Source organism: Colossoma macropomum, unplaced genomic scaffold (genome assembly GCF_904425465.1).
Source record: "Colossoma macropomum unplaced genomic scaffold, Colossoma_macropomum, whole genome shotgun sequence".
In the NCBI taxonomy this organism is placed as follows: Eukaryota; Metazoa; Chordata; class Actinopteri; order Characiformes; family Serrasalmidae; genus Colossoma; species Colossoma macropomum.
This window is the reverse complement of record NW_023494808.1, coordinates 11,846,799-11,871,778: the sequence shown is the minus strand read 5'-3', so window position 1 is coordinate 11,871,778 and position 24,980 is coordinate 11,846,799. Positions and strand designations below refer to the sequence as shown.

Genomic DNA, 24,980 nt, shown 5'->3' with positions numbered 1-24,980 from the left:
AGCCGTAGCATCTTAAGAGGGAAAAACCACATTTAAGAAGTTTATATTTTTTAATCCATGTTTGTAAATCTAGTTTTTTGGTTGTGTTTCGTGTTGATTTTGGGCTTTTTCTACACAAGCCTACATGTTTGTATTACGTTTGCGGCCGAAGCTGTAATTGGAGTGTAACGGTGCTAATGATGATATAATTACCTGATTCAGTGTTAATGATCCCCTCACTGCTATTTCAGTGGAGATAATAATGATGTCCAGATTAAGGATGGGACGGGACAGGCAGGGGTGAAAGTCCAAGAAGAGGGCTATAAATAACACAGTTACTATGGAAACAGCCCTATTGGTAAACCTGGCTGTGTTTTATTGCATGAAAATGCACTCTTTATAGTTATACAGTGTAATGAGTGAGTTTATAGTGTTTTAACATTGTTGCCTCCTGTGTGCAGATTTGCTAAGATGCCAACATTCCTGAACTGCCAGAGTAGCAGTAGTAGTTCCGAATGGAATTCCTCCTCTTTAGAAGCCTCGACCAATAGGGAGGTATCCGACAGGACCTTGAAGTTTCAGGTGTGGTGACTTTCGCTCAGGAGGCCAAACCTGTTTCTTCTGCGGGAGTCTGAACAACCTGACAAGCCTGTCCTCATGCATACACACTGGGCGAGACCAGGTAGGCGTGAGCGAGTGAAGAACGCTCAGTCAGACGCGCTGCAGTCAGTCGAGTGCGTTGTCAGCTGCTTCTCTCGGTGTGTAAGTGAGTGTATAGCGCAGCAGGTGTGTAAGGATGCCCTCCACTTCGACACTGTATGGCGGCTCAGGGGGGAAAGTGTTGGTGGAAAGCTCTCAGGCTGACGGGAAGACGTATGAGCAGCTGAGGCAGGAGTGTCTGCAGAGGAAGAAACTGTTCGAGGATCCGGACTTCCCTGCCTGCGACTCATCGCTCTTCTTCAGTCAGAGCGTGCCCGTCAACTTCGAATGGAAGAGACCAGGGGTATGTACAGAACTGGACCAGTGGCTTTGTCCAGAATACAGTACTCATTTCTTTAATTTCCAGTCAAAATGTTTTATTTCAGAAGGTATTTCTGATGAGATTAGGCATAAAATAGTCAATTAACCTCCTAACAACCACCTGGAAGACCTGTAGGACACCAAAACTGTCCCCATCAGATAAATAGCACTTAAAGCTTTCATCTTTGAGAGAGGAGAAAATCAAGCTCCACTCTGGATTCAGATCTGAAAAAATCCACAGGAGTTTCTGTCCATCCTTCCACTGTGAGACACTCAGCACTATGAGTCTGAAAGGATGTGTAGCTGTTAAGAAGCTCTTACTGAGAAAAGGAGACACATCAAACAAAGGAGCTGCTGGATTCCAGACCTCAACATCACTGAATGTGTTTGGGATTGTTTGGATTGTGAGAAGCAGAAAATGTTAAACCAACAGTTTGGAGGAGTAAAAAAACATCCCTGCAGATTTCACTGAAAAAAATTAAAGCAACTCTCCTGAAAAGAAAGGAAGCTGTAATAAAGGCGAAGGGTGGGAACATAAAAACTTGCCTTTAAACATTTAAACATTTCATGTTATATTTAGTTATTGAGGCTTCTGTGTAATTTTCTGTTAAATTTGTTTTCTGCCTTCTGAAAATGAATCACTTAATGGCCGTTTTGACTGGAAATTAAATAAATGAAAGGTGGTCTCTGACTTTAGTAAAGTTTTTTTTCTGTTTACATAATAAAAGATCTTATGTCATTTGCGAATACTGACATAAGCTTTTCATAAATGCTTAAGCATGCTTCTGTTTAATGCATCCAGTGCTTGTGCATGTGTAACGAATGCTTAACATAGGGAGCCTTCAAGTTAAAATTTACCAAATAAATAAATAAATAAATAAATAAATGAACGAATGACAAGTCACTGGCTCAAGTATGAATCCAGAGTGATGTAGTGAGTATTCCCATTTTACTTCTCCTACCCTGCATACTCCAAACAACTCTGGTTGACAGTGTCATTCAAGGGGCTCAAGATAAAGACATAACAAAGTTTGCAGCATCTACATGATATAATGTGTGCATAATAACCTATAATGAATAAGACGTACAAGCATAAGAATATGCATAGGTTTAACGCTACACTGTTAAAAATGAGAAGTCAGTTCAACTTAAATTATAACCAGCGCAAACTTTTTAGCTGAGTCAAAAGTTCTCGTAACTCCATCCATTCATCCATCCATCATCTAAACCGCTTATCCTTCTGGGTCGCGGTCGTAACTCACTTTTTTTTTAATATTGAATGCATGTTTTTTACTTCCTTGCTAGCTGAGACTCTTTCTGTTAGTCAGTCCCACCAGGCATTTTCTCCTCTTGAGCTCCCAGTTATTAGTGGTGGGTATAGTGTAGTGGGTAACACTGCTGGCCTCTATGCTGTAGACTGAGGGTTCAATCCCCACCTGGGTAAGCACCCTACACTATACCAATAAGAGTCTTTGGGCTAGACTACTAACACTACCTTCACCTACCTGTTTACACATGATCAAATTGTAAGTTGCTCTGGATAAGAGTGTCTGCCAAATGCCGTAAATGTAGTTATGGATGGCTGTGGCACCACTGGGATTGAAACGTGAGCTCCTGAAATTGCTCAGATTTCTGTCCTTAAACGTTTAATACACTGTAAAAACGTGTTGTTTTAACTTTGAAAAGTACTGTGGTAATGTGGTTCACCCCAACATTAGGAGATAGTGAACTTGAACCACAGTGACCACACAGCTGTCCATATCTGGAAGCCCAAGAGGAGAAGATGCCTGGTGGGATTGTGTGTTGGTAAGAGTCCCAGCTAATGGGGAAACTGGGTAGAAAACAAATTCTATATTTGTTACTTAACTGAGAAACTAGAATTGAGAGTTAGGAGATCCTTTGAGTCAACCATGTTTGAGTTGGGAGAACTCCGGTGTCCTCAAGCTGAGTTAACTCAAGAAAAGCAGTGTAATCATTTTCTTTATCATTTTAAGTTGAGCTGGCTTCTACTTTTTACAGTGTATTGAGCGGCATTCATTTTACAAGCATTTGTTTTTACATTTCTGAGCTAATTAGTGATCAGTGGCTTAGCTGATCAATGATCCAGCCCAAGAAAGTCGTTTTTTAGTTATGCTTTTTGACCATATTAAGATACTTCGCAAGTGCTGGTTCTCCCTGAGCCACAACATGCTAACTCTTAAATAACTGTCTGCGAGTTATAAAGAAACAGTGCTGTAGGTTATTAAATTGCCCATCTCTACTGAGAAAATAAAACTCAGTGGTTGTTTATGGGATAAAATTCTTGTGGTGAACAGGAAGCAAAACAGTCGCCATGGGCCTTTAGCTCTGTGCTACAGGTCAGAAATGCACTCTGATATGTTTGGAATGTTTTCCTGTTTATTTAAATGAATACTTCACAAATAAAAATGAGACAGTCATGTCTAAAATGAATGAAAGCCAGCAGGGCTTGGGAATTGATGACATGTCGCACTGCATTATGGGGTCGTTCCACCATATTGGCAGGGTTAGCTCTTTGTTTATGTCAAACACTCTTACACAGTGCAAGAAAAGAGATTCCTGTTTTATTGCGTTTTTCAGACCCATCATGTTTAAAAGTGAATCAGATGAGAAGGGAATGTATCTTAACCAACCCCAGAGGGAAGCTAAGAGATATAATAAACAATATAATGATAAGATTAGACTTATTGACTTAGTGTGGATCCACACAAACTCCCAGTAAAAGAGTGGAGTAATGATCTGGATGTGCTGACTTTTGATATTTGACTTGATTTTAGAATGTTTTACCCAGGTTTACTTGGCGTATTTCAGTCAGGCCCTGGCATATAAGTTCCATTATTGGCATATTTCACTCAGCCACTGACATATTGGACTTCATCATTGGTGTATTTTACTCAGCCACTGGCATATTTCACTCAGTTATTGGCATATTTCAGTCAGTCACTGGCATAACTTGGTTATTGGCATATTTCTCTCGGCCACTGGCATATTTAACTCAGTTATTGGCATATTTCACTCAGCCACTGGCATATTTAACTCAGTTATTGATGTATTTTAATCCATAGTCAAGTCTCTTGAACCTAAGATAAGCAGACAAATGCTAAAAATCTGTTACTTCAATGAACATTACCAGCCTAGACACATCATAACGTACTGTTGAAAACAGCGAGTTTGTGAAGAATTGGTCAACTGAAGTTACCTGAATAGATTAATGAATGAATTAATTAACTAATTTTCCTATCCGCTTTCTTTGATTGTGCTCTGATCATTAGTCTGGTAGCCATGTTGATCCACGTGCTAGTCAGCTCTGTCAACATGTTTAGTGAGTCCATAGGCTACAGCTCAGCTCTACAGGACAGCAGGTAAGGAAGATTCATTCAGCTATTCAGAACCAGCCTAGACTGACCAACTCTGCCCAAAAATGGCGAAAATGCAGTGTCATGACTGCGTTCACAAGCCCTAGCGTGATCTCAAGTGCATAAAGTAGGGCTGTTCTGAGTCAACATTGATTCCAATTACAAGTGATGGAAATTGATAGATTCAATCTCAATTCCAGAAACCAAGACATATACAGAAGGATATCTAGAATAATAAAGAGCACTGTGTTAAATAGAATTGACCTTAGCAAGGAAATTTGGAGAGTTGACACCAGCTAAATTAACCTAGCTGGCTAAACTAGACCTTGTGTGAAGCAAAAAACAGCCAGACTATCAATTTGTGTGTTGTGGGAGGATGTCCCTGCTAGAAAAACCAGCACAGACCAGCATAGCCGGTCCCCAGCAAAACCAACATGCCTCAGTGACCATGCTGGTCGACAAGCTAAACCAGCACCAGACCAGCATTAACGACTGTAGACCAACTTTGACCAGCATGCAAATCATATTCTGTGCTGTTTTTTCATCAGGAGTATGTTTTGAGATGGTTTTTGGGGTCGACTCCCAGCCCTAGCAAAATGCTAACTAGTTTCTGCTGTAAGGATATATGTTTAATGCTAACTGCTACTTGTTTCTTTCATTGTTTATCACTGCTAGCAGGTCTGAGTGAAGTATTATTTTAACAGGGAAGAGTAACTGAACGTGAAACATGTGTAGACAAGTATTATTTAGCCATGCTATAGTTTACTGTTAATGCTAGGTTAGTGTTGCAGTGTATTTTGCAGGTGAAGGTAGCTGGAGTTTAGCTCGCATGTTTTGAGGATCTAAAAAGAAGATTCTTTTAGGTTTCAGTCGGTTGGGGTTTGCACCACACCCACAACACGCACACACACACACATCCTTGGCTTGTGATCAGGCTGCTTTAAATGCTAACGATTGTTGGACCACATTTCTTGCTCGGGCGTAGCCCTGTCTGAGGTGCTGTGTGTCAGTCAGGCATAAACATTTCTCTCACTGGGTCAAGGTTTGATTAAAACAGGCGGCCACACCTTGCAGAAGGAGCAGGTGTCTCTCCCTTCCACCACCGCACTGCGGCCTGCACGTTAAAGCCATTCATACTCCGGGCTGCATTAAAAAGCTGGTAGAAGTTTATTTGAACGGACTTCAAATAAAGGCATAAGTAAAAAGTAAAAGTAAAGTAAAAATCCTTCCCAGGATTTTGTTCCAACTGTCTGGACAGCTCCGCTGGTGGTTTGATCTAACTAGAGAGGCCAGGCCATTGGAACAGAATCCTGGGAAGGATTTTTACTTTCTGGATCTGAATTTTACACCTCTGGGCATAAGCAGTGAAAAGCGATACTTCATTATTTATGAATAAGACAGCATTTACAAGACGACGTAAAATGTTTTATTATATTGTATTGGAGCCCTTTAACCAAAGTGACAAGACATTTGTTCCATTTCTAACCCCGTTAGGAAGCAGCGTTCCCAGGTAACGGGGTTTATAAGAGAGAGACCATATTAAGAACACTATAAATCAGTTCTATGAAAGACTTGAATGACCTCAAACTAAAGATGATTTTCACACATATTGGATGGTATTACAGATCAGTTTGAAGCAAAACTAAATAGGGACTTCATAACATGTGCATAAGCAGTGAATAACGTATTTAAAAAGCAGTATTTGAGTTTATGTACTTAGTCATTATATTCTTAAGATGACGAGTCATTTATGACACTATATTGATGTAATGTCCCAGAGTATGCTACTAGAACTCTATCTCTCTCTTTTTTTTGTCTAATTTAGGAAATCTGCAAAGACCCCAAATTCATTCTTGGAGGAGCTGACAGAACTGACATATGTCAAGGACAACTGGGTGAGCAAAGCACTCGATTTTATTATTTTTACACAATTTTTCAACTGTGTTAAAAGAAATTTTAATAATAAAAAATCAAAACAAATTTCCTTTGTGTGAACAAATGAACCATCAGTGATTGTCCGAATCGTGTCACATTAACATATATTCATTCTTAATTTCAGAACTTTTTTTCCCTTCTCCTACAAAGTTACATTTTCTGAGATGAAATGTTTTGTTACGGCGATGATGTCATTCTAAACTGCCTGCCGTTTGTTTGGTCTCAGGTGTGGACACAAGTGGAGAATGAACTCTGTAGCACTGATTAATCTCAGCAGTATAAACACATTCATTTCAGTGATCAGGTTCTAAACCAGATCTTACACCTGGTGTCTTTGAGTATGTTCGGAGAGTTCGCCTGTAATCCCGCTGTTCTCTGTGTATCTGCAGGAGACTGCTGGCTGTTAGCGGCGATCGCCTCTCTGACGATGAACAAAGAGGTGCTGGCGAGGGTCGTACCTCCAGACCAGAGCTTTGATCACGGCTATGCCGGCATCTTTCACTTCCAGGTGAAGACTCCTATAAATACAGATTTCAGTTATTAATCTTACATTCAATAACTACTGCGAATTATTCAGTAACTACAGAAGTATTTAGTTACGTATTATGCTGTGTAATTGACATTAGATAAATGGACGGTGGGAAAGAAGATAGATAGATAGATAGATAGATAGATAGATAGATAGATAGAGTGATGGATGGATGGATAGCTAGATGGATGGATGGCTGCATAGATGGAGGGATGAATGGATGGATAGATTAAAGCATAGATGGATGGATGGATGGATGGATGGATAGATAGATAGATAGATGCCTGCATAGATGGAGGGATGGATGGATGGATAGATTAAAGCATAGATGGATATATAGATGGCTAGATGGATGGATAGATAGATGGAGTGATGAGTGGATTGATGGATGGATGGATCGCTAGATGGATGGATGGATCGCTAGATGGATGGATGGATGGCTGCATAGATGGAGGGATGAATGGATGGATGATGAAAGCATAGATGGCTGGATGGCTGGATAGGTAGGTAGGTTGGTAGGTAGGTAGGTAGATAGATACATAGATAGATAGAAAGATAGATACATAGATAGATAGATAGATAGATAATATGGATGAATAGATAAATGGATGTCATAGGTCACATAGCTTACAACAGTAACAGCAGCCATCCTGAAGACTGGATTTTGTTACGTTAGCTACCTGTTAGCCTCACAGCTCCAGTGTAAAACGTATATCCTCACTTTTTAAACTGAAATAGTTTGATGTATTTAAACGTTTAAAGTTTAAAAACGTCCCCTTCACGTTCATGCAGTCCATATATGGGCACTGAATTGCTTTAATGTAACTAATATCAGTGTCTGTCTTTCTCTTGTTGTATGTGTTTGTATGTGTGGTAGTTCTGGCAGCATAACCACTGGCTGGACGTGGTTGTGGACGACAGGTTGCCATGTGTGAGGAACAAGCTGGTGTTCCTTCATTCTGCTGACAACAATGAGTTCTGGAGCGCTTTGCTGGAGAAGGCCTACGCCAAGTATGCACACGCACACACACACTCAGAGTCAGGGCCTAGGAGCAGTTTGCAGATGCCGTTTGCCCTGTTTGCTCTGCTTTAACTACAAATTCACTACATTTTTAATCCTGAAAAAGGAATAAAAAACAAATACACATCTATGTAGTACAAAATCTGGATGGATCTTAAACTGCATTAACTGTCCATCACCCTGCTTATAACTGTATTAACTGTAACTGTAATGTAATGTAAATATTAGAAATGTTTTCCACATGTGTTTCTGTAGACACAAAGTATTTTTTTCCTGAAGCATTTAATTAAATCATTTCACTTTAAACTGTGCACATATCATTCAGTGATTAATCTTATGAGAAATTACTCAATAACTAATAAAAATATTTACTAGCTACTAAGAACTATTCAGTAACTTCACTAAATTATTCAGTAACAACTAGAATTTATCCAGTAACTACACAAAATTATTTAGTAACTACACGAAATTATTCAGTAACTACACGAAATTATTTAGTAACTACACTAAATTATTCAGTAACTACACAAAATTATTTAGTAACTACACGAAATTATTCAGTAACTACACGAAATTATTTAGTAACTACACTAAATTATCCAGTAACTACATCAAATTATTTGGTAACTACTATAAATTATTCAGTAACTACACTAAATTATTCAGTAACTACTATAAATTATTCAGTAACTACACTAAATTATTTAGTAACTACACTAAATTATTCAGTAACTACATCAAATTATTTGATAACTACTGTAACTTATTCAGTAACTACTACAAATTACTCATTAGCTTCTATGAATTATTCAATAACTATATGTTACTATATTAACTACTATACATTACTACTATGAATTAGTCAGTAACTGCTTTATATGATTTAGTATGGTAACTACTATGAATTATTCAGTTTGTATTGCACATTTTCAGTATCTACTGTAAATTATTAATTGTCTACTATGATTAAATACTATGAATTATTCAATAAGTGCTATGAATTGCTGTATTTACTACTACTGTACATAACTATTATGAATTACTCAGTAACTTCTATAAATTCTTCACTAGCTATTTTGACTCACTAACTGCTAAAAATGACTCACTACTATAACATATTCAGCAGCTTCTATGAGACTGACGTGTACGTTCTTTAGTTTGAGCGATTGAGGTGTGGAGTTCAAGTGATTGCAGATGCAGCTGGGTTCTAAGTGTTGTTTCTGATGTGCATGTTTCAGACTGAATGGCAGTTATGAAGCTCTGAAGGGAGGCGCTACTCTGGAGGCTTTGGAGGACTTCACCGGCGGCGTGGGTGAGATGTATGAGACGAAGAAAGCCCCGGCTGACCTTTACACCATCCTGAAGAAGGCTCTAGATCGAGGCTCCATGATGGGCTGCTCCATAGACGTAAGAATGAAGGCTGTTTAAAGTAAAGTCAAACAAATAAATAGTCTAATGAAGGAAAGAAGTAAAGTACTTCACTTAAATTTACAGTAATGTCATTTTGTCATTTTTTAAGTAATTTTGGACCATTTTTATCAATCTATTCATCTTGAAAAATACAATGTTAAGATCAGATTCAGTGATAAATATAGCTGTAGATCATTCTAAAATGACTGAGAATTAAGTTGCAATAAGTTAATATGGAATGCATCTTATTCGCCAAGTGATGATCAAATCATAAGCCTGATGGTTCTTATTAACTTTAATTCATTCAGAATGATAGTATACAATATTAAAATGATAACATGTTTAGATATTAAGTGTGCTTCTTCTTTCAGAGTAGATCATTACATTGAACGCTATTTTCTAGATCACCAGCTCGGCTGAGTCGGAGGCTCAGACTGCGACAGGTCTGGTCAAAGGTCACGCCTACTCCATCACTGGCTTGGAGGAGGTAACTATGGCAACCATCAGTTAGACTGTTGTTCATAGATAGTTAGTTATACTGTTCATGGCTCACTGAGTGTGCTGATGTATTGTCCATGTCACCATGATTTAGAGCATCTGTAACACACTGGGTGTGTTGTTCTTCTGCAGGTGAACTACAGAGGGGGGAAGGTCAGGCTGATCCGGGTCAGAAACCCCTGGGGTCAGGTAGAGTGGAACGGCCCGTGGAGCGACAAGTATGTGTCCCTTAATGATGTGACTGCAGACCAGAGACTAGTGTTTAATATGATGTCTCAGGTTGCAATAGTTTAAAGCTAGAGTTTACAGCTTCCTTTTGTGCTGGAGATGCTTTGAGAGGGATTCCACCCATTTTTCTAAATGTTCTGCATAAATCAGTGGTCATTCAGAGTGGTTTGGTGTGAAATGGTTCATTGTAGAGAAAAGAACTGACTCAGATTTCTTTGCCACAACATCTACAACACAAATATTTACTATATTTGTACCTCTCGTTCATGAATGTATCTTAAAAAATACGTTATAGGCCAAATTTTATCTCAAAACGATCAGTAAACAGTGTCTCAGACATGGTATTGGCAGTGTATTCAGACATTAAAGTGTTCAGATGGTTCCTATCACCATCACTGTGAACAATTCTGACTCGATAAGTTCTCTAGAACAGAGTGTTTCACACCAAAACAACCTGAATGACTTTGTTTACATCTTGTCAATTTAATTTTCCTGACACATCGGTAGAATTCCCCTTTAATGGGCTGTAAGAGTGTTCATTCTCAATGAGTTCAAAAGTAGGAAACGAACCAGGCTTAGGTTTTGGGTTGATGGTTTTGCCAAAAATCAACTTTACTCATCTGGCTAACAAGTATTGAAAGCTTGTAATCACTAGTTAGCATTGTGCAAACCATTGTGCATGACCAAATCACACACTAAATTTGATTTATGGCCAAAACATAGTTATGTTATGTTAAATTTAATAGACTTGCTGTTGAATGTAAGTTAATTATACATATAAAGGACACTGATCTTAAATCAGTGCTTTTACCCAAAACGTATGATACAGATGAACAACATTGTGACACTATTAAGCCCCTGACGTTCTCTTGTTCCTTGCAGTTCCAGAGAGTGGAGTATGGTGGATAAAGCAGTGAAGACCAGAGTACTTGAAAACGCTACCGATGATGGAGAATTCTGGTAGGAGCTAAAGACTGAAATAAAAAATGACCTTTAATTTTACTTAATTTGCACAGTTTTCTAGTTAACCCAGGTTTGGTTTGCAAATTTTAGTTCTTCATTTTGGAACGGGAGAACTTTTCCTTTAAGCATATCACAATATCCGATTTAAAACATGTGGTTCTTTCTTTCCTATAATCCTCCATCAAAATGTAATAACTTTGGCTCACCTTTAAAACGTCTTTTTTATTTTTGTCACCATATGAAAATGCATAATGATTTCCAGTTTACGTTGAGGTTAAGATGTACCCAGCATGGTTAAATGATAGTTCATGTTAGTTCTGTTGTATTATTACTAGCTCACAGTGAACAATATTCCACAGTTGAAAATGTGACACCATAGATACACAATGCACTGAGAGCCTCATGATTTGCAAGTATTGCTTCCAGTCACCAGTACAACTGATTTCATTCATTTTAGGTCCCCTTCTGTGTTAAAAGTTACTTTATGAAAAAGCTAACGTATGTTTATACATCACAGTAAGTCAGAAATGACATAAGCAAGTCTAGTTCAGATTACTTAAAGTGGCATTCTGGCCTAAAACAAGCATTTAATGTTATTTATACTTTTATACCTTTAATATACATTATCAGAAGGGAGTTCCCTAATCTTTAAACCAGGCAATCACTATCTAGAGACTTCTGCGTGTGTGGAGATGTTCACAACAGATGAAGCAGTGTGACATTTTTTGATGTTACCCAGAGTGCCCCTTTATCTCAACAAGGTCTGAGGCAATTCCTCACTGAAACCTGAGGGCCAAAAACACTAACATTGCTGTCTTGTAGGATGGAGTTTGAGGACTTTAAGGCGAACTACGACCGAGTGGAGATCTGTAACCTCACTCCAGACTCCCTGACGGATGACACCAAGAAGAAATGGGACACCAACATGCTGGAGGGCAGCTGGATCAGGGGCTCCACCGCTGGAGGCTGCAGGAACTTCATCGGTTAGAACGAAACAGCAAAACTGATTATACTTCTTTCTTGTTGCTAAATGGTTCTTGGCTTGGACAGTTCTAGAAAAAAAACTTTCATTAGTATAGAACTGTTACAGTATGTGGAAGTGGTATAGAAAATGGTATACAATAACAATAGGGCTGTCATGATTACTCACTTTAAATTAAATCCTCTATTTTAAATTATGAATCGATTCTAATTGAATCCGCAGTGATCAGTTAGCAGTTTAAATGCTGAACAGGGAAACCACAAGTCATTATAAAGTAGTGTTTAGCAGTCCGAACATTCTCCACAAGGGGGAGCTATTAGCTTTACTGAGCATCACTGAAAGAGAGGAAACCCACACCAGCAGGAATGCATATATGTTTGCAAAATTAAGCATTCGCTGTTATAAATTTTGTGTTTATGATAATTGATATAATTGATAGCCACAGCCCAATACTTTTCAGAAGTATTCTACTGAAGAAATTACAGTGTCATGACAATCTTAGTTCTAGTTTAGTCATAAATAGTGAAAACAATGTACTATTGCAAGTAAAAATGGTGTGTTGAGATACATTTTGATGTATTTCATCAGGTCACTGACAGACATTTATTCCTCAGTTTGCTGTCATTTTTAAAGCAGCTTTTCAAAAGTATTTTGGCTAATTACTAAAAGCAATTAGCTAATTAGAAAAAAAAACAGAATTAAAACTTCGGCAGCCTTTAGTTTCACAGCATTGAACATCCATATATGATCCAGAGTGGTTAGTATCTTATGTTATATTAAGTTATGTTATATTATATAATATAATCTGTTCTCTTTGAGTGATAAGGACTTGAAAACCACTGGATTTAGTGAAGAACTTTAACCTGCCTTGTTAATTATAGACAGGTGGTGGTGGTGGTGGTGGTGGTGGTAGTGTTGTAGAGTTCCTGTACGTCTCCCATCTTTGGTCATTATGTCCACCGACTCTGATGTTTGTGTGTGTTTGTTTCTTCTCAGACACATTCTGGACGAACCCCCAGTTTAAGCTGAAGCTGGAGGACGCTGATGGTGATGGTCAATGCAGCGTCATCGTGGCCCTCATGCAGAAGAACCGACGCAAACTCCGCAAAGAGGGGCTCGACCTGGAGACCATCGGATTCGCTGTTTATGAGGTCAGAGAGCCAGACAAATAGTGAACCACTGGGAAAACAGAGCATAGATTGAATTGAGGCACTGCAGTGTTAGAACACTGCGAATGGGGCAGAACATTCTAGAACCATGTGAATAGGAGAGAACATTCGTTTTTGTTCTAGCTATTACCACTGATTCTTACACTGGGTTTGCTGAGTCCTTACCATTATATACCGTATAATTTACCAGATATTTGAAGGTGTTTCCAATTTACTTTCTTGCTTAAATGTGTGACATTACATTGAGTTGTAGTGTGAGTAGGTTTGTACAACCTTGTTGCTTCCAGCATTTCTGAGGTATTTTATGATGTCCTTTGTCAGTTTAATAGCTAAAACCTGTTTATTTCATACATATTTCAGTGTAATTTAGTTAGACTGTCTTAGTACTTTTCATTTTGCTCAAAATAATTATCCAGTACTTTGGAATTTATACCACACATTCTCCTGGAAAACTACCCAGAAATTAGGACTGTAAAAGAAAGCATTACTGAACATTCTGGAACAGTGTGAATGATGGAGAACATTCTAGAACTGTGTGAATGGAAAGAACATTCTAGAACAGTATGAATAAGGTGACATCTGGGACTTTTTTCATGAAACATTTAAACAAAATAATTATCTAGTACTTTAGAGTTTGTACCATACATTCTCTTATAAAAATAGCAAGAAATTAGGACTGTACAAGAAAGAACAATCTCTAGCACAGATTGAATTGGGAAGATCATTCCAGACCCGTGAGAATTGGGGAGAAAATTCTAGAACAGCATGAATGGTGGAGAACACAAGCATTACTAAACATTCTGGAATAGTGTGAATGGTGGAGAACATTTTAGAACTGTGTGAATGGGAAGAACACTCTAGTACAGTATGAATAAGGTTGAATATTCTAGAGCAGAGTGAATGGGGAAAACATTCTAGAACAGTGTAAATTGGAAGGACATTCCAGAACAGTGTGAATGGTGGACAACATTCTAGAACTAGAACAGATTGAATGGGGAAGATCATTCCAGACCTGTGTGAATAGGGGAGAAAATTCTAGAACAGCATGAATGGTGGAGAACACTCTAAAGCATTCTAGAACTTTGTGAATGGAAAGAACATTCTAGAACAGTATGAATAAGGTATGGGTATTCTAGAGCAGTGTGACTGGGAAAAACATTCTAGAACTGTGTATATGGTGGAGAGCATTCTAGAACAGTGTGAATGGTAGAGAACACACTAGAACAGTATGAATGGTGGAGAACATTCTAGGACAGTGTGAATGGTGGAGAACATTCTAGGACAGTATGAATGGTGGAGAACACTCTAGAGCAGCCTGCATGGTGGCAGGGGATATTCTGAAGTCATCTAAGGAAAAGAATCTTGAATTCTCTAGAATCACATATAGGTAGAGCTCAGCAGCCCAACATGCTTATGCTCTGCATGTGTTTAACTCTGGAGATTGAGATCCAGTCTTTCCCTCTAGGCCCCTAAAGACGAGGACCACCTGGCTAAGGATTTTTTCCGCTTTAACCCGTCTAAAGCGCGAAGCCACACCTACATTAACATGCGCGAGGTTTCAGAGCGCTTCTCTCTACCCCCCGGGAGCTACCTGCTGGTGCCCACCACCTTCCAGCCTCACAAAGAAGCTGACTTCGCAGTGCGCATCTTCTCCGAGAGCAAAGCTAAAGCCATGTATGTCTCTCTCTCTCTCTCTCTCTCTCTCTCTCTCTCTCTCTCTCTCTCTCTGTCTATCTTTCTGTCTCTCTTTCACACTTAAACACTACATACAAGAATATGTGAATGAGCTACAGCTACAGTGCAGCTTTTGTAGATCGTGTTTGTTTTAGAGTGCAAAGCAATTATTTGTAGAAATGCTGCACCTGAAGTACATAATAATTATGATACTTATGAAATGCAATAGATTATCTTACTAAAAAGTCTAGTGCAGTATTTGTATTATACATGCGGTGCTTTTATAGATTGTGTTTGTTTCTGACATCTGGCTTCATTTCTGCATTGCTTCTGAACTAAATGTCCCTTTTGAGAAAGTGAAGTACTGATCAGATATTGTGTGTGTGTGTACAGTGAGATGGGGACCACTGTTGACGCTGACCTGCCTGACGTGAGTGACCTTTTAAATGAATAACGGTGTTTCTATCTGTCTGTCTATCTATCTGTTTATTGTTTGTTTATTTGTTTGTTATTGCTGACCCCCTCAGCCCCCCATGCCCAGTCCTCCAGAGGAGGAAACTGCAGAGGAAAAGGGCCTCAGGCAGCTTTTCGAACAGGTCGCTGGCTCGGTAAGTCAACAATGAAATAAGTGGAATAAATGGGGAGGTTTCCTCTATATTTCTGTAATATTCACATTTTTGGTAATTTATATACAGTAATTCCTGTCACAATATAGATCTATAAATTAACAACATCAAAATGTGTCTAATATATTTTTTATGAAATATTTCAGGTTTTTAAGGGCCTAAGAGCTGTTATTATATAATAAATAATGTACTGTATGTATTTAATACATTTAGAGCTTTGAATACCACTTGTGAAATAGGAACCAGATATTAATCTTATTATAACTTAATTCTGGATGTTAATGTTATTGTCACTTAATTCTAGATATTATTTTTATTATAACTTAATTCTGAATATTAACATTACTATAATTTCATTCTGGAAATTAATGCTTTTGGAACTGTAATCTGGATTTTATTTTATTAGAACTTCATTCTGGATATTAACATTTTTAGAACTTCATGCCAGATAATTATTTTATGAGTTTATGAGTATTTTATGTAGAATAACTTCATTCTACATAGTAATTCTGTTATAAATTTCTTCTAGATATAAATATTCTGCAGAACTTCATTCTGGATATTAACAATATTAGAACATTATTCTGGATATTAATGTTATTAGAACTTCATGCCAGATAATTATTTTGTTAGAACTTTGTTCTAGATATTAATTCTATTATAATTTTATTCTGGATATGAATATTCTGCAGAACTTCATTCTAGACATTAACATTATTAGAACATTATTCTGGATATTAACATTATTAGAACTTCATGCTAGATAATTATTTTCTTGGAACTTTATTCTAGATATTAATTCTATTATAATTTTATTCTGGATATGAATGTTCATAGAACTTCATGCTAGATAATTATTTTTATCATATTTTTTTTCTAGATATTAATTCTATTCTAACTTAATTCTGAATATAAATATTCTGTAGAAATTCATTCTGAAAAGTGACTTTATAAAAACTTTGTTCTGGATAATTATTTAGAGTTACTTTCATTCTTGAACTTTGATTCCATTTCAAACATTAAATCCAACTTTTCAATGGTAGTATTTTATTACTATGATCAACATACAGAGTATTTGACCATAATCAAGGTTAAGGTAATGACAGGGTTTTGTGGATTAGGGCTCTTTTGACTGAGCAGTACTGTTTTTGTTGTTACGTGGTTGTAGGATCAGGCCATCAGCGCTTATGAGCTGAAGGACGTCCTGAACGGAGTGCTGAGCAGGAGTGAGTTCATTACAGTTCATTGACCTTTTAAAATCACGGCAGAAAGGTGTGCTCTTCTCTCTTAATAACGTGATTTCACAGTGCTGTTGTCTCATTTAATTTGACGCATAAAGAACATGATCTAACTCAGCTGGAACTTTCTTAGTTTTTGTGTTTGTCTCACAAACTACCATATTCATTAAGCAAACATATGAAGAGGCATGTCGCTGTTCTTGGAAGAAAACCTTGTATCTCCAAAATGGTAACTTTACAGGAGAAGGAAAAAACCTACTTTACTTTTAATGTAAGTCAATGGAACCAGACATTTTTCCAAGTCATTTTGGGTCATTTCTTTTAGTTCTTTCATCATGAAATTTACACACGATGTAAAAGGTAACAGGCATTTTCAAATTATGTCAAAAACTAAAAAACATCAAAAATGGAGATACAAGGTTTTCTTCTGACAACAGCGACATACTTCACATTTCAGTCTCCTTTCATTGTTACTCTGATGAATTAATAAGCGTTAATAAGCGTTTCCATAGCAATGTGGATTTTGAATGTGTGTGCACTCTGGTTCAGAAACTATTGCAGTGCATCCAACAGTGAAGGGCAGCAAGGAGCTTCTTTTATACAGTGATAGAAAACACAGTAGCTCACAGAAAGCTCCAGTAACACATGCTGATCCATTTTACTCTCATCAGCGTGGACTCGCACGCAGCGAGATGACTCTGAGAGCTGATTTGAATTAAAGAGACAAAGATAAAGACTCTGAATTAGACTTGCACAAGCAAGATGTTCAAATGAGCTTTATTTGTACTATTTCAACTCTGAGCTGCTTCTGAATGCTTTTGTTTGTTCTGTAATTGTTCTGTTTGTCTGTGATAGGGAAAGAGATTAAGTTTGATGGAGTGAGCCTGAACACCTGCCACAGTATCATCAACATGATGGATGTATCCTTCAACACCGGCCGTTCATTCAGCTTTTCACACTTCAGCACACTGAGCGGTGTCTGTTAGTCATAGACATATTATTAGCCGCTGTTTGAGAGGCTGTTCACTGACATCACTATGGTAGAACATACACCGATCAGGCATAACATTGTGACCACCTCCTTGTTTCTGCGCTCATTGTCCATTTTAGCAGCTCCACTTACTATATAGGTGCACTTTGTAGTTCTACAGTTACAGACTGTAGTCCATCTGCTTCTCTGCATACTTTGTTAGCCCCCTTTTACCCTGTTCTTCAATGGTCAGGACCCCCATGGACCCTCACAGGGCAGGTACTATTTGGGTGGCAGATCATTCTCAGGACTGGAGTAACACTGACGTGGTGGTGGTGTGTTAGTGTGTGTTGTGTTGGTCTGAGTGGATCAGACACAGCAGTGCGGCTGGAGTTTTTAAACACTGTGTCCACTCACTGTCCACTCTATTAGACACTCCTACCTTGTCAGTCCACCTTGTAGATGTAAAGTCAGAGACGATAGCTCATCTGCTGCTGCACAGTTTGTGTCGGTCATCCTCTAGCCCTTCATCAGTGGTCACAGGACGCTGCCCACAGGACGCTGTTGGCTGGATATTTTTGGTTGGTGGACTATTCTCAGTCCAGCAGTGACACTGAGGTGTTTAAAACTCCAGCAGCACTGCTGTGTCTGATCCACTCAGACCAGCGCAACACACACTAACCCACCACCACCACGTGATCATCCACCACCCAAATAGTACCTACTCTGTGAGGGTCCATGGGGGTCCTGACCACTGAAGAACAGGGTAAAAGGGGGCTAACTAAGTATGCAGAGAAACAGATGGACTACAGTCTGTAATTGTAGGACTACAAAGTGCAACTGTACAGTAAGTTGAGCTGATAAGATGGACAGTGAGCGTAGAAACAAGGAGGTGGTCATAATGTTATGCCTGATCGGTGTAGGATAGAAAGCATGTTAGTTGATAAGTTATAACCTTTTTAAATATTACAAACATATTAGTTTTAGGAACATCAAATTGTTATAGAATGCGTTCATTAAGTGGTTCTTTAAACTTAACAAATATTCTTCATGCTCTTATCTTATTTTCAGACCACCTTTATTTTTAAGAGTTAGTTATTATAGCTATGTATATTAGTTTCCTCTCTGATGAACAGAAGGAGTAGCTCTATCAGGTGAAGAGTTTCATGATTCTGTTTTTTTGCCAGCTTTTCCTGAACCAGACTGTGCAGGTTGATAACTCAGGCATGATCGAGTTCCAGGAGTTTAAAGTCTTCTGGGAAAAGCTGAAGAAATGGATGGTAAGTGCTCTGATCCATGTAGACTGGAGCCGTAAGTCACTACTGGTCAGACCAAAATGAGTCTGGGGAGCAAAAGGATAAACAGCTTAATAATGAGCATGGAACTTCCGGGGCCTTTTAGGCCTTTAGAGAAGTCCTGATTATCACTGTGAAATAAAAGAAAAAGCATGTCTCTAATTTTTAGTTTAGCTTTATTGGTTTTAGTCCTGCTTGCTTGTTGTATTTAAACTCTAAATTATGATTTTGTTCGTTAAGATTTGGTTGGACACATAAAGGTTATCTAGGTAGATACAGCCATGCTATTTCTCCCATTGGTCAGGACTTCAGGAGCTTATCTGAAGGCAACACACAATGGAAGTACCTGTCCACTGCACACTGAACCGTTGGAAGGAAATCATGTATTCAGTTGTGACGGACCTGCATGTTGCTTAAAATCCCACTCTTTGCTATGCATCAGTCTCCAAGCAGAGATTCCTCTTAATCCAACAGTAGAGTGGAATTCCAGTGGGGAATCCAGCTGCAGTGGAATGAAATCCAAGACTGTAGTTGCTAGTGGTTTTGTCCATGCTCAGAAAACAGTCCCTATAAATTTTATGCTCTTAAAACTTTGTGACATATTGTTGTGGTGTCTTTGGCATATGATTGATTAGGTGCTTTTTTCATCACAGATGCTGTTCCTGTCCTTTGATACAGACCGCAGTGGCCGCATGTCCTCCTACGAGCTCCGCAGTGCTCTGAAAGCAGCAGGTCTGTCTCCATATTACACTGTAGAGTTTCAATAATAACCTAAATGTTGCATTAGCTGAGCACATAAACATTCAATTATTAGTGAAAAGCAAACAGCAGCCTTTGATGTGCACCTATTAGTCACTTAGGATTACTCCTATACTATAGTCCAGTTATTTGAGGGACCCTACAGGTTATTTATTCTATAAAAAACACTTTATTAATCCTTATATGCATATTAAGAAACTTGTTCAGTCTTTTTTCCAACTAAGAAATACTGCAAAGATCAGACAGATTTTAGTCTTTTCAGGACTTTTCAGAAAATTATTCATGCATTTGTCTCATCTCGTTTGGACTATTGCAATGCTATATATATATACTTGCCTTAGTCAAGGAGCTTTGGCAAGACTTCACTTGGTCCAAAATGCAGCTGCTCAGCTTTTAACGAAAACTGGACGTAGGGAGCACATCAGCCCAGTGCTCGCCTCTCTTCACTGGTTGCCAGTGAAATTCAGAATTGACTTTTAAAGTCCTGGTTCTTACTTATAAAGCTCTACATGGTGAAGCACCGGAATATATTTGTGAACTGTTAGTTTCTCATACAAGTACCAGGTCGCTGAGATCCTCTAACAAAGGGCTTCTTGTGGTCCCTAGAAGTAAACTGAAGCGAAGGGAGACTGTGCATTTGCTGTATGTGCTCCGAAATTATGGAACAGTCTTCCCCTCAATCTTTTAAGAAGCACCTAAGGACTTTTATTCTCTAGCTTTTTTGAGTTGAGATCATAGGTCATGTGTGTAGTAATGTTTATCTGTATGTGTGTGTGTTTAAATTTCTTTTCATTGTTTTAATTTTTGATTTAATTACTTTATTGTGAAGCACTTTGTAGCTTTGTTTTAGAGAAAGTGCTGTATAAATAAAGTTTACTTACTTCCTTATTTACTTATTTGATACATACATACACAATTATATACTGCTTTATATGCAGTTGTATACAAAGTTTGGGCGGCCCTGGTCAAATTATGTTTGGTTGATTTTCGTTTGCTATTTATTTGCTGAATTTAGCATATTTGGTGGGGGGACAGGAAAAAATAATATGTGACATATTTTATATTTTATGTTTCATTTTTTTGGATTAGCCAGAAATTGTGCACTAAACTTTGTGGAAAACACTGGATTTAAATTTGTTCCTGTAGAGAAAATCAACAAAACAACACGTTGTTTGATTGGGGATGTTCAAAGTTTCGCATACAAGTGGTTAACAGGACCTTTTACCATTGTTCTTTAAAGGTTGTCAAACTTAACCACAGATGATTTTAATATACTGTTGTGTTCACTACTATTAAAAGAGACACAGCTTTCGCACAAGTCGTGCTTGTTGGCCACAGCCACGCCGTACATCAGCAGAGTTTTCACTAACAGCTTGTTCGCTCCCCAGCTCTGACTCTCTTGTTTCTGACTCTTTCAGCTCTCTGCTCACACACATATCCCCCTGGGTGGTCCTAGCCCCGCCCTCCACAATTAGAGTCCTTAGCAAAATAACCCAGTAAACAAATGCTGGAGAACAAATAACCTCAAAATTAACATGGAACATTTCTTGCACACGCTACAGTGTATTGGAAGCATCAGCTTCCAAGCTATGCGTACTTTTCCTGATGTGTCACTGTTGATAAATGCATATCGCTGTTGTCAGAAGAAAACCTCGTATCTCCAAAATGAGAACTTTACAGGAGGAAAAAACCCACTTTACTTTTAATGTAAGTCAGTGGAACCAGAGTTTTTTCCAAATCATTTTAGTCATTTCTTTTAGTCCATTCATCATGAAATTTACACACAATGTAAAGGGTAACATATAGTTTCAAATTATGTCAAAAACTGAAAAACGTCAAAAATTGAGATTTTCGAGGTTTTCTTTCGACAACAGCGATATGAAGAAATGGAAATGGATGTGTTTAAAGTGTTTAGTGAGAAGCTCAGGGTTCAATTTAAGGGGAAATGCATGCTAGCTGCCATTGCTAGATTGCAGGTGAAGAAGGTCCACTAATAGTAATCCTCTTCGGAAAACGGTCATCAACCCCCTTTCATCTCCTTGCATTAATGTGATATACTTTGATGGACTGTGATATTTGTGTGAAATGCCCTGATGTCTGTTGAAGTTCTCTGTCATTGATAGTTGTATGTATTTGTTTTTTTCAGGGATGCAGCTGAATAATAAACTGCTGCAGCTGATCGCTCTGAGGTTTGCAGACGAGAACTACGAGATTGACTTCGATGATTACCTCACCTGCATCGTCCGCCTGGAGAACATGTTCCGTGAGTAATCTCACACTCCTTAACATTAATTTTAGATACTTACGTGATGATGCACAAGCATACATAGTATACTTAGTTTACATAGTTACAGAGCATTATTACAGTTACACCACAGTGTCAAAACGGATATGTAGATCTTTTTAATGTTTCATATGTTTCATATTATTCTATAGGGGTGTAATGATACACATATTCCCAGGTTATATGCGTTTTATATATATAGTTCTGGAGGATCATAAATGTGCACAGTTTTGTATTATCCATCCTTCAACACTGCTGATTTAGATATATTTGTTCATTTATTTTAAATTTATTTTCATTTTTAAATTAATGTTTCATTTGTATTTACTTATTAGCTTATTATTTCATATATTTAATGTCATGTTTTGCCCTCAGTATTTTCCAGCCTACAAAAGAAAATATGGACAACATGAAAAGTAACACATTGGCTCTAAACCCTGTTGTATTTGTTCCTTATAGGGGTTTTCAAAGCCTTTGACACGCGCAACACAGGAGAAATCACCTTGAACTTTCAACAGGTGGGCTGTCTCATGCTAATTTTTCATATCACTGCTGTCGGAAGAAAACCTTGTATCTCCATTTTTTACGATTTTAACATAATTTGAAAATACCTGTTACCCTTTACATTGATGAATTTACATTACACTGATGACCCTTTACATTAAATTTCATGATGAATGGACTAAAAGAAATGACCTAAGATGACTTCCATTGACTTACATTAAAAGTAAAGCAGGTTTTTTCCTTCTCATGTAAAGTTACCATTTTGGAGATACGAGATTTTCTTTCAACAGCAGCGCTATGCTTATGTACTAAAACATATGGGCACATGTTTTAAATACAAAAGACTTTCAGAACATCTAACTAATTTGAAGGGCTCGTGTTACAGAAAAAAACGAATTGTCATTATTTTCAGTAGTGTGTAAACCACCAGCACCACCAATTCAGGCTGAAAGTATTTCAGCCACATTTCATTTATTTTTGCATAAGGTGCAATACAGGACAGCCAGTGAGAACAGAGCTCATTTACATATGTCATTCTGAAAGATACAGTAACATAAAGAAGCCTGGATAAAGGGAGATTGAAAATGGATGTCTACAAATAAGCAAAAAAGAGCTGAAAAACTAAGCTTTTAATTGTCTTGTCTTCCTATACAGTTTCTGCTCCTGTCCATGAACGTCTGAAGGAGAGAAGAAAACCCCAGCAAGAAGAACAAAAGATGAACAGTTTAGGTCAATTGGCGCACAGTCTGAACTCATATGTTGCTTAAAGACCAACTTTGTGTTATGCAACAGTTTCCCGAGCACAGGCTCCTCCTAACCCAAAACTAAAGTGAGATTTAAAAAGGGAGTCAAACTGAGCTCACATTTAGTCCAGTCCTTTAGTCACTGCACGTTTTTTCCATACCCAGAAAACTATTTCTACACATTAGGCTGTTTACACTCATTGCTTTAGTTTGATCTGTTCAGGGTGTGATGTCTGTTTTTTCATACTGTGGTTATTGTTTTACAGATTGATACTGATTTATTTTTTTCCCCACATTTTGAGTTGGTCTGTGTTGAATAAAACAGTGTATTTGATTTGTCGAGAGTCTGAGGGGTGATCAACACAATTATGAAAATGACACCACAGCTGAACTGATTTTGAATGAAATTGAATGAGCTTGAACTGAGTTTGAATAAAATCGAATGGGATAACCCAAATTAGAATTAAACTGAAAGAAGTTAACCAATTTTGAATTAGACTGAACTAAGTTGGGCTCACAGCAAGAAGGGCCTGGGTTTGATTCCTGGCCGGGTGACCGGGGTCCTCTCTGTGTGGAGTTTGCATGTTCTCCCCGTGTCTGTGTGGGTTTCCTCCGGGTTCTCCGGTTTCCTCCCACAGTCCAAGGACATGCAGTCAGGCTGATTGAACGTGCTAAATTGCCCCTAGGTGTGAGTGTGTGAGTGAAAGTATGTGTCTGTCTGTCTGCCCTGCGATGGACTGGTGACCAGTCCAGGGTGTTTCCTGCCTTCCACCCAATGACAGCTGGGACAGGCTCCAGCACCCCCCGCGACCCAGAAGGAGAAGCGGCTTAGAGTGAGTGTGTGTGTGTGTGTGTGTGTGTGTGTGTGTGTGTATGAGAACTCAGTTGAAATGAAACTGAATTAAACTGAAATGAAGTAGAACTGGGCGTAAATGAATATGAGCATGAATTTCAATTAAACTGAACTGGGGTAAAATTGAATTGAATTGGGGGAGCCACAGTGGGTAGCGCAGTGAAAGGACTTTACAAGTGGAGTTTGCATGTTCTCCCCTTGTCTGTGTGGGTTTCCTCCCACAGTCCAAAGACATGGAGGGGTGTTTTCTGCCTTCTGCCCAAAGAGCGCTGGGATAGGCTCCAGCACTCCCCATGACCCAGGAGGATAAGCGGCTTAGGTGATTAAAGGAATGAATGAATAAATTAAATTGAACTAAAACCAAATTTTAGTAAGTTATATTGAATGGAGTTGAACGAAATTTGAATGAAACTGAGCTGAGTTTAAATGAATTTGATCTAAACCGAATGAAATGAAATTTGGGTTTAATTCAAATTTGAACTCATTTGAATTCAATTAAAATGAATTTGAATGAAACTGAAATGTTTAACTACATTTGAATGAAATTGAACTGAGAGATCAAAAGTTGGACTCGGTGTCTCGTGTCTGCGGAACGGCTGGCGGCATCCTTCAGATAAATATCCAGTACTTTAACGGCGTAAGGCCTGAGGCAACCATTTTCCAGTTTCACAGAAAAAACTTCAATCTTTCAGGTATGTAAGAGAAGAAGAAATGGCCTTTTATTGCTAAGACATTTGAGACTCAGTTGCATAAATTGAACGAAAAAAACTTGGTTTTACGTTTGGCATTTAGTGGTATTACCCAATGAGAATGATTACATTCAAATAAAAAACTACTGAGACAACACTGCTATTAAAGCCGATAATCACATGACTCCAGTTAAAATAGTTTTTAATCACTGAACCAGAACTTTCCTTTAATTTTAG

At 38.1% G+C, this 24,980-nt stretch overlaps 1 protein-coding gene across 1 annotated transcript; it reads left to right on the top strand.

Moving 5' to 3' along the window:
• The first annotated feature begins 775 nt into the window (after positions 1–775).
• On the top strand, positions 776–23,541 carry capn9 (calpain 9). The gene is made up of 20 exons (XM_036557662.1): positions 776–982; positions 6,199–6,268; positions 6,698–6,816; positions 7,715–7,848; positions 9,097–9,265; positions 9,672–9,755; positions 9,899–9,984; positions 10,877–10,954; positions 11,780–11,940; positions 12,936–13,090; positions 14,574–14,782; positions 15,176–15,212; positions 15,310–15,390; positions 16,577–16,634; positions 17,502–17,566; positions 18,828–18,896; positions 19,565–19,643; positions 21,817–21,933; positions 22,414–22,472; positions 23,113–23,541. Exons 1-20 carry the CDS (start codon positions 776–778, stop codon positions 23,137–23,139), a joined length of 2,064 nt encoding a protein of 687 aa, XP_036413555.1. The 3' UTR covers positions 23,140–23,541.
• The last annotated feature ends 1,439 nt before the right edge of the window (positions 23,542–24,980 follow it).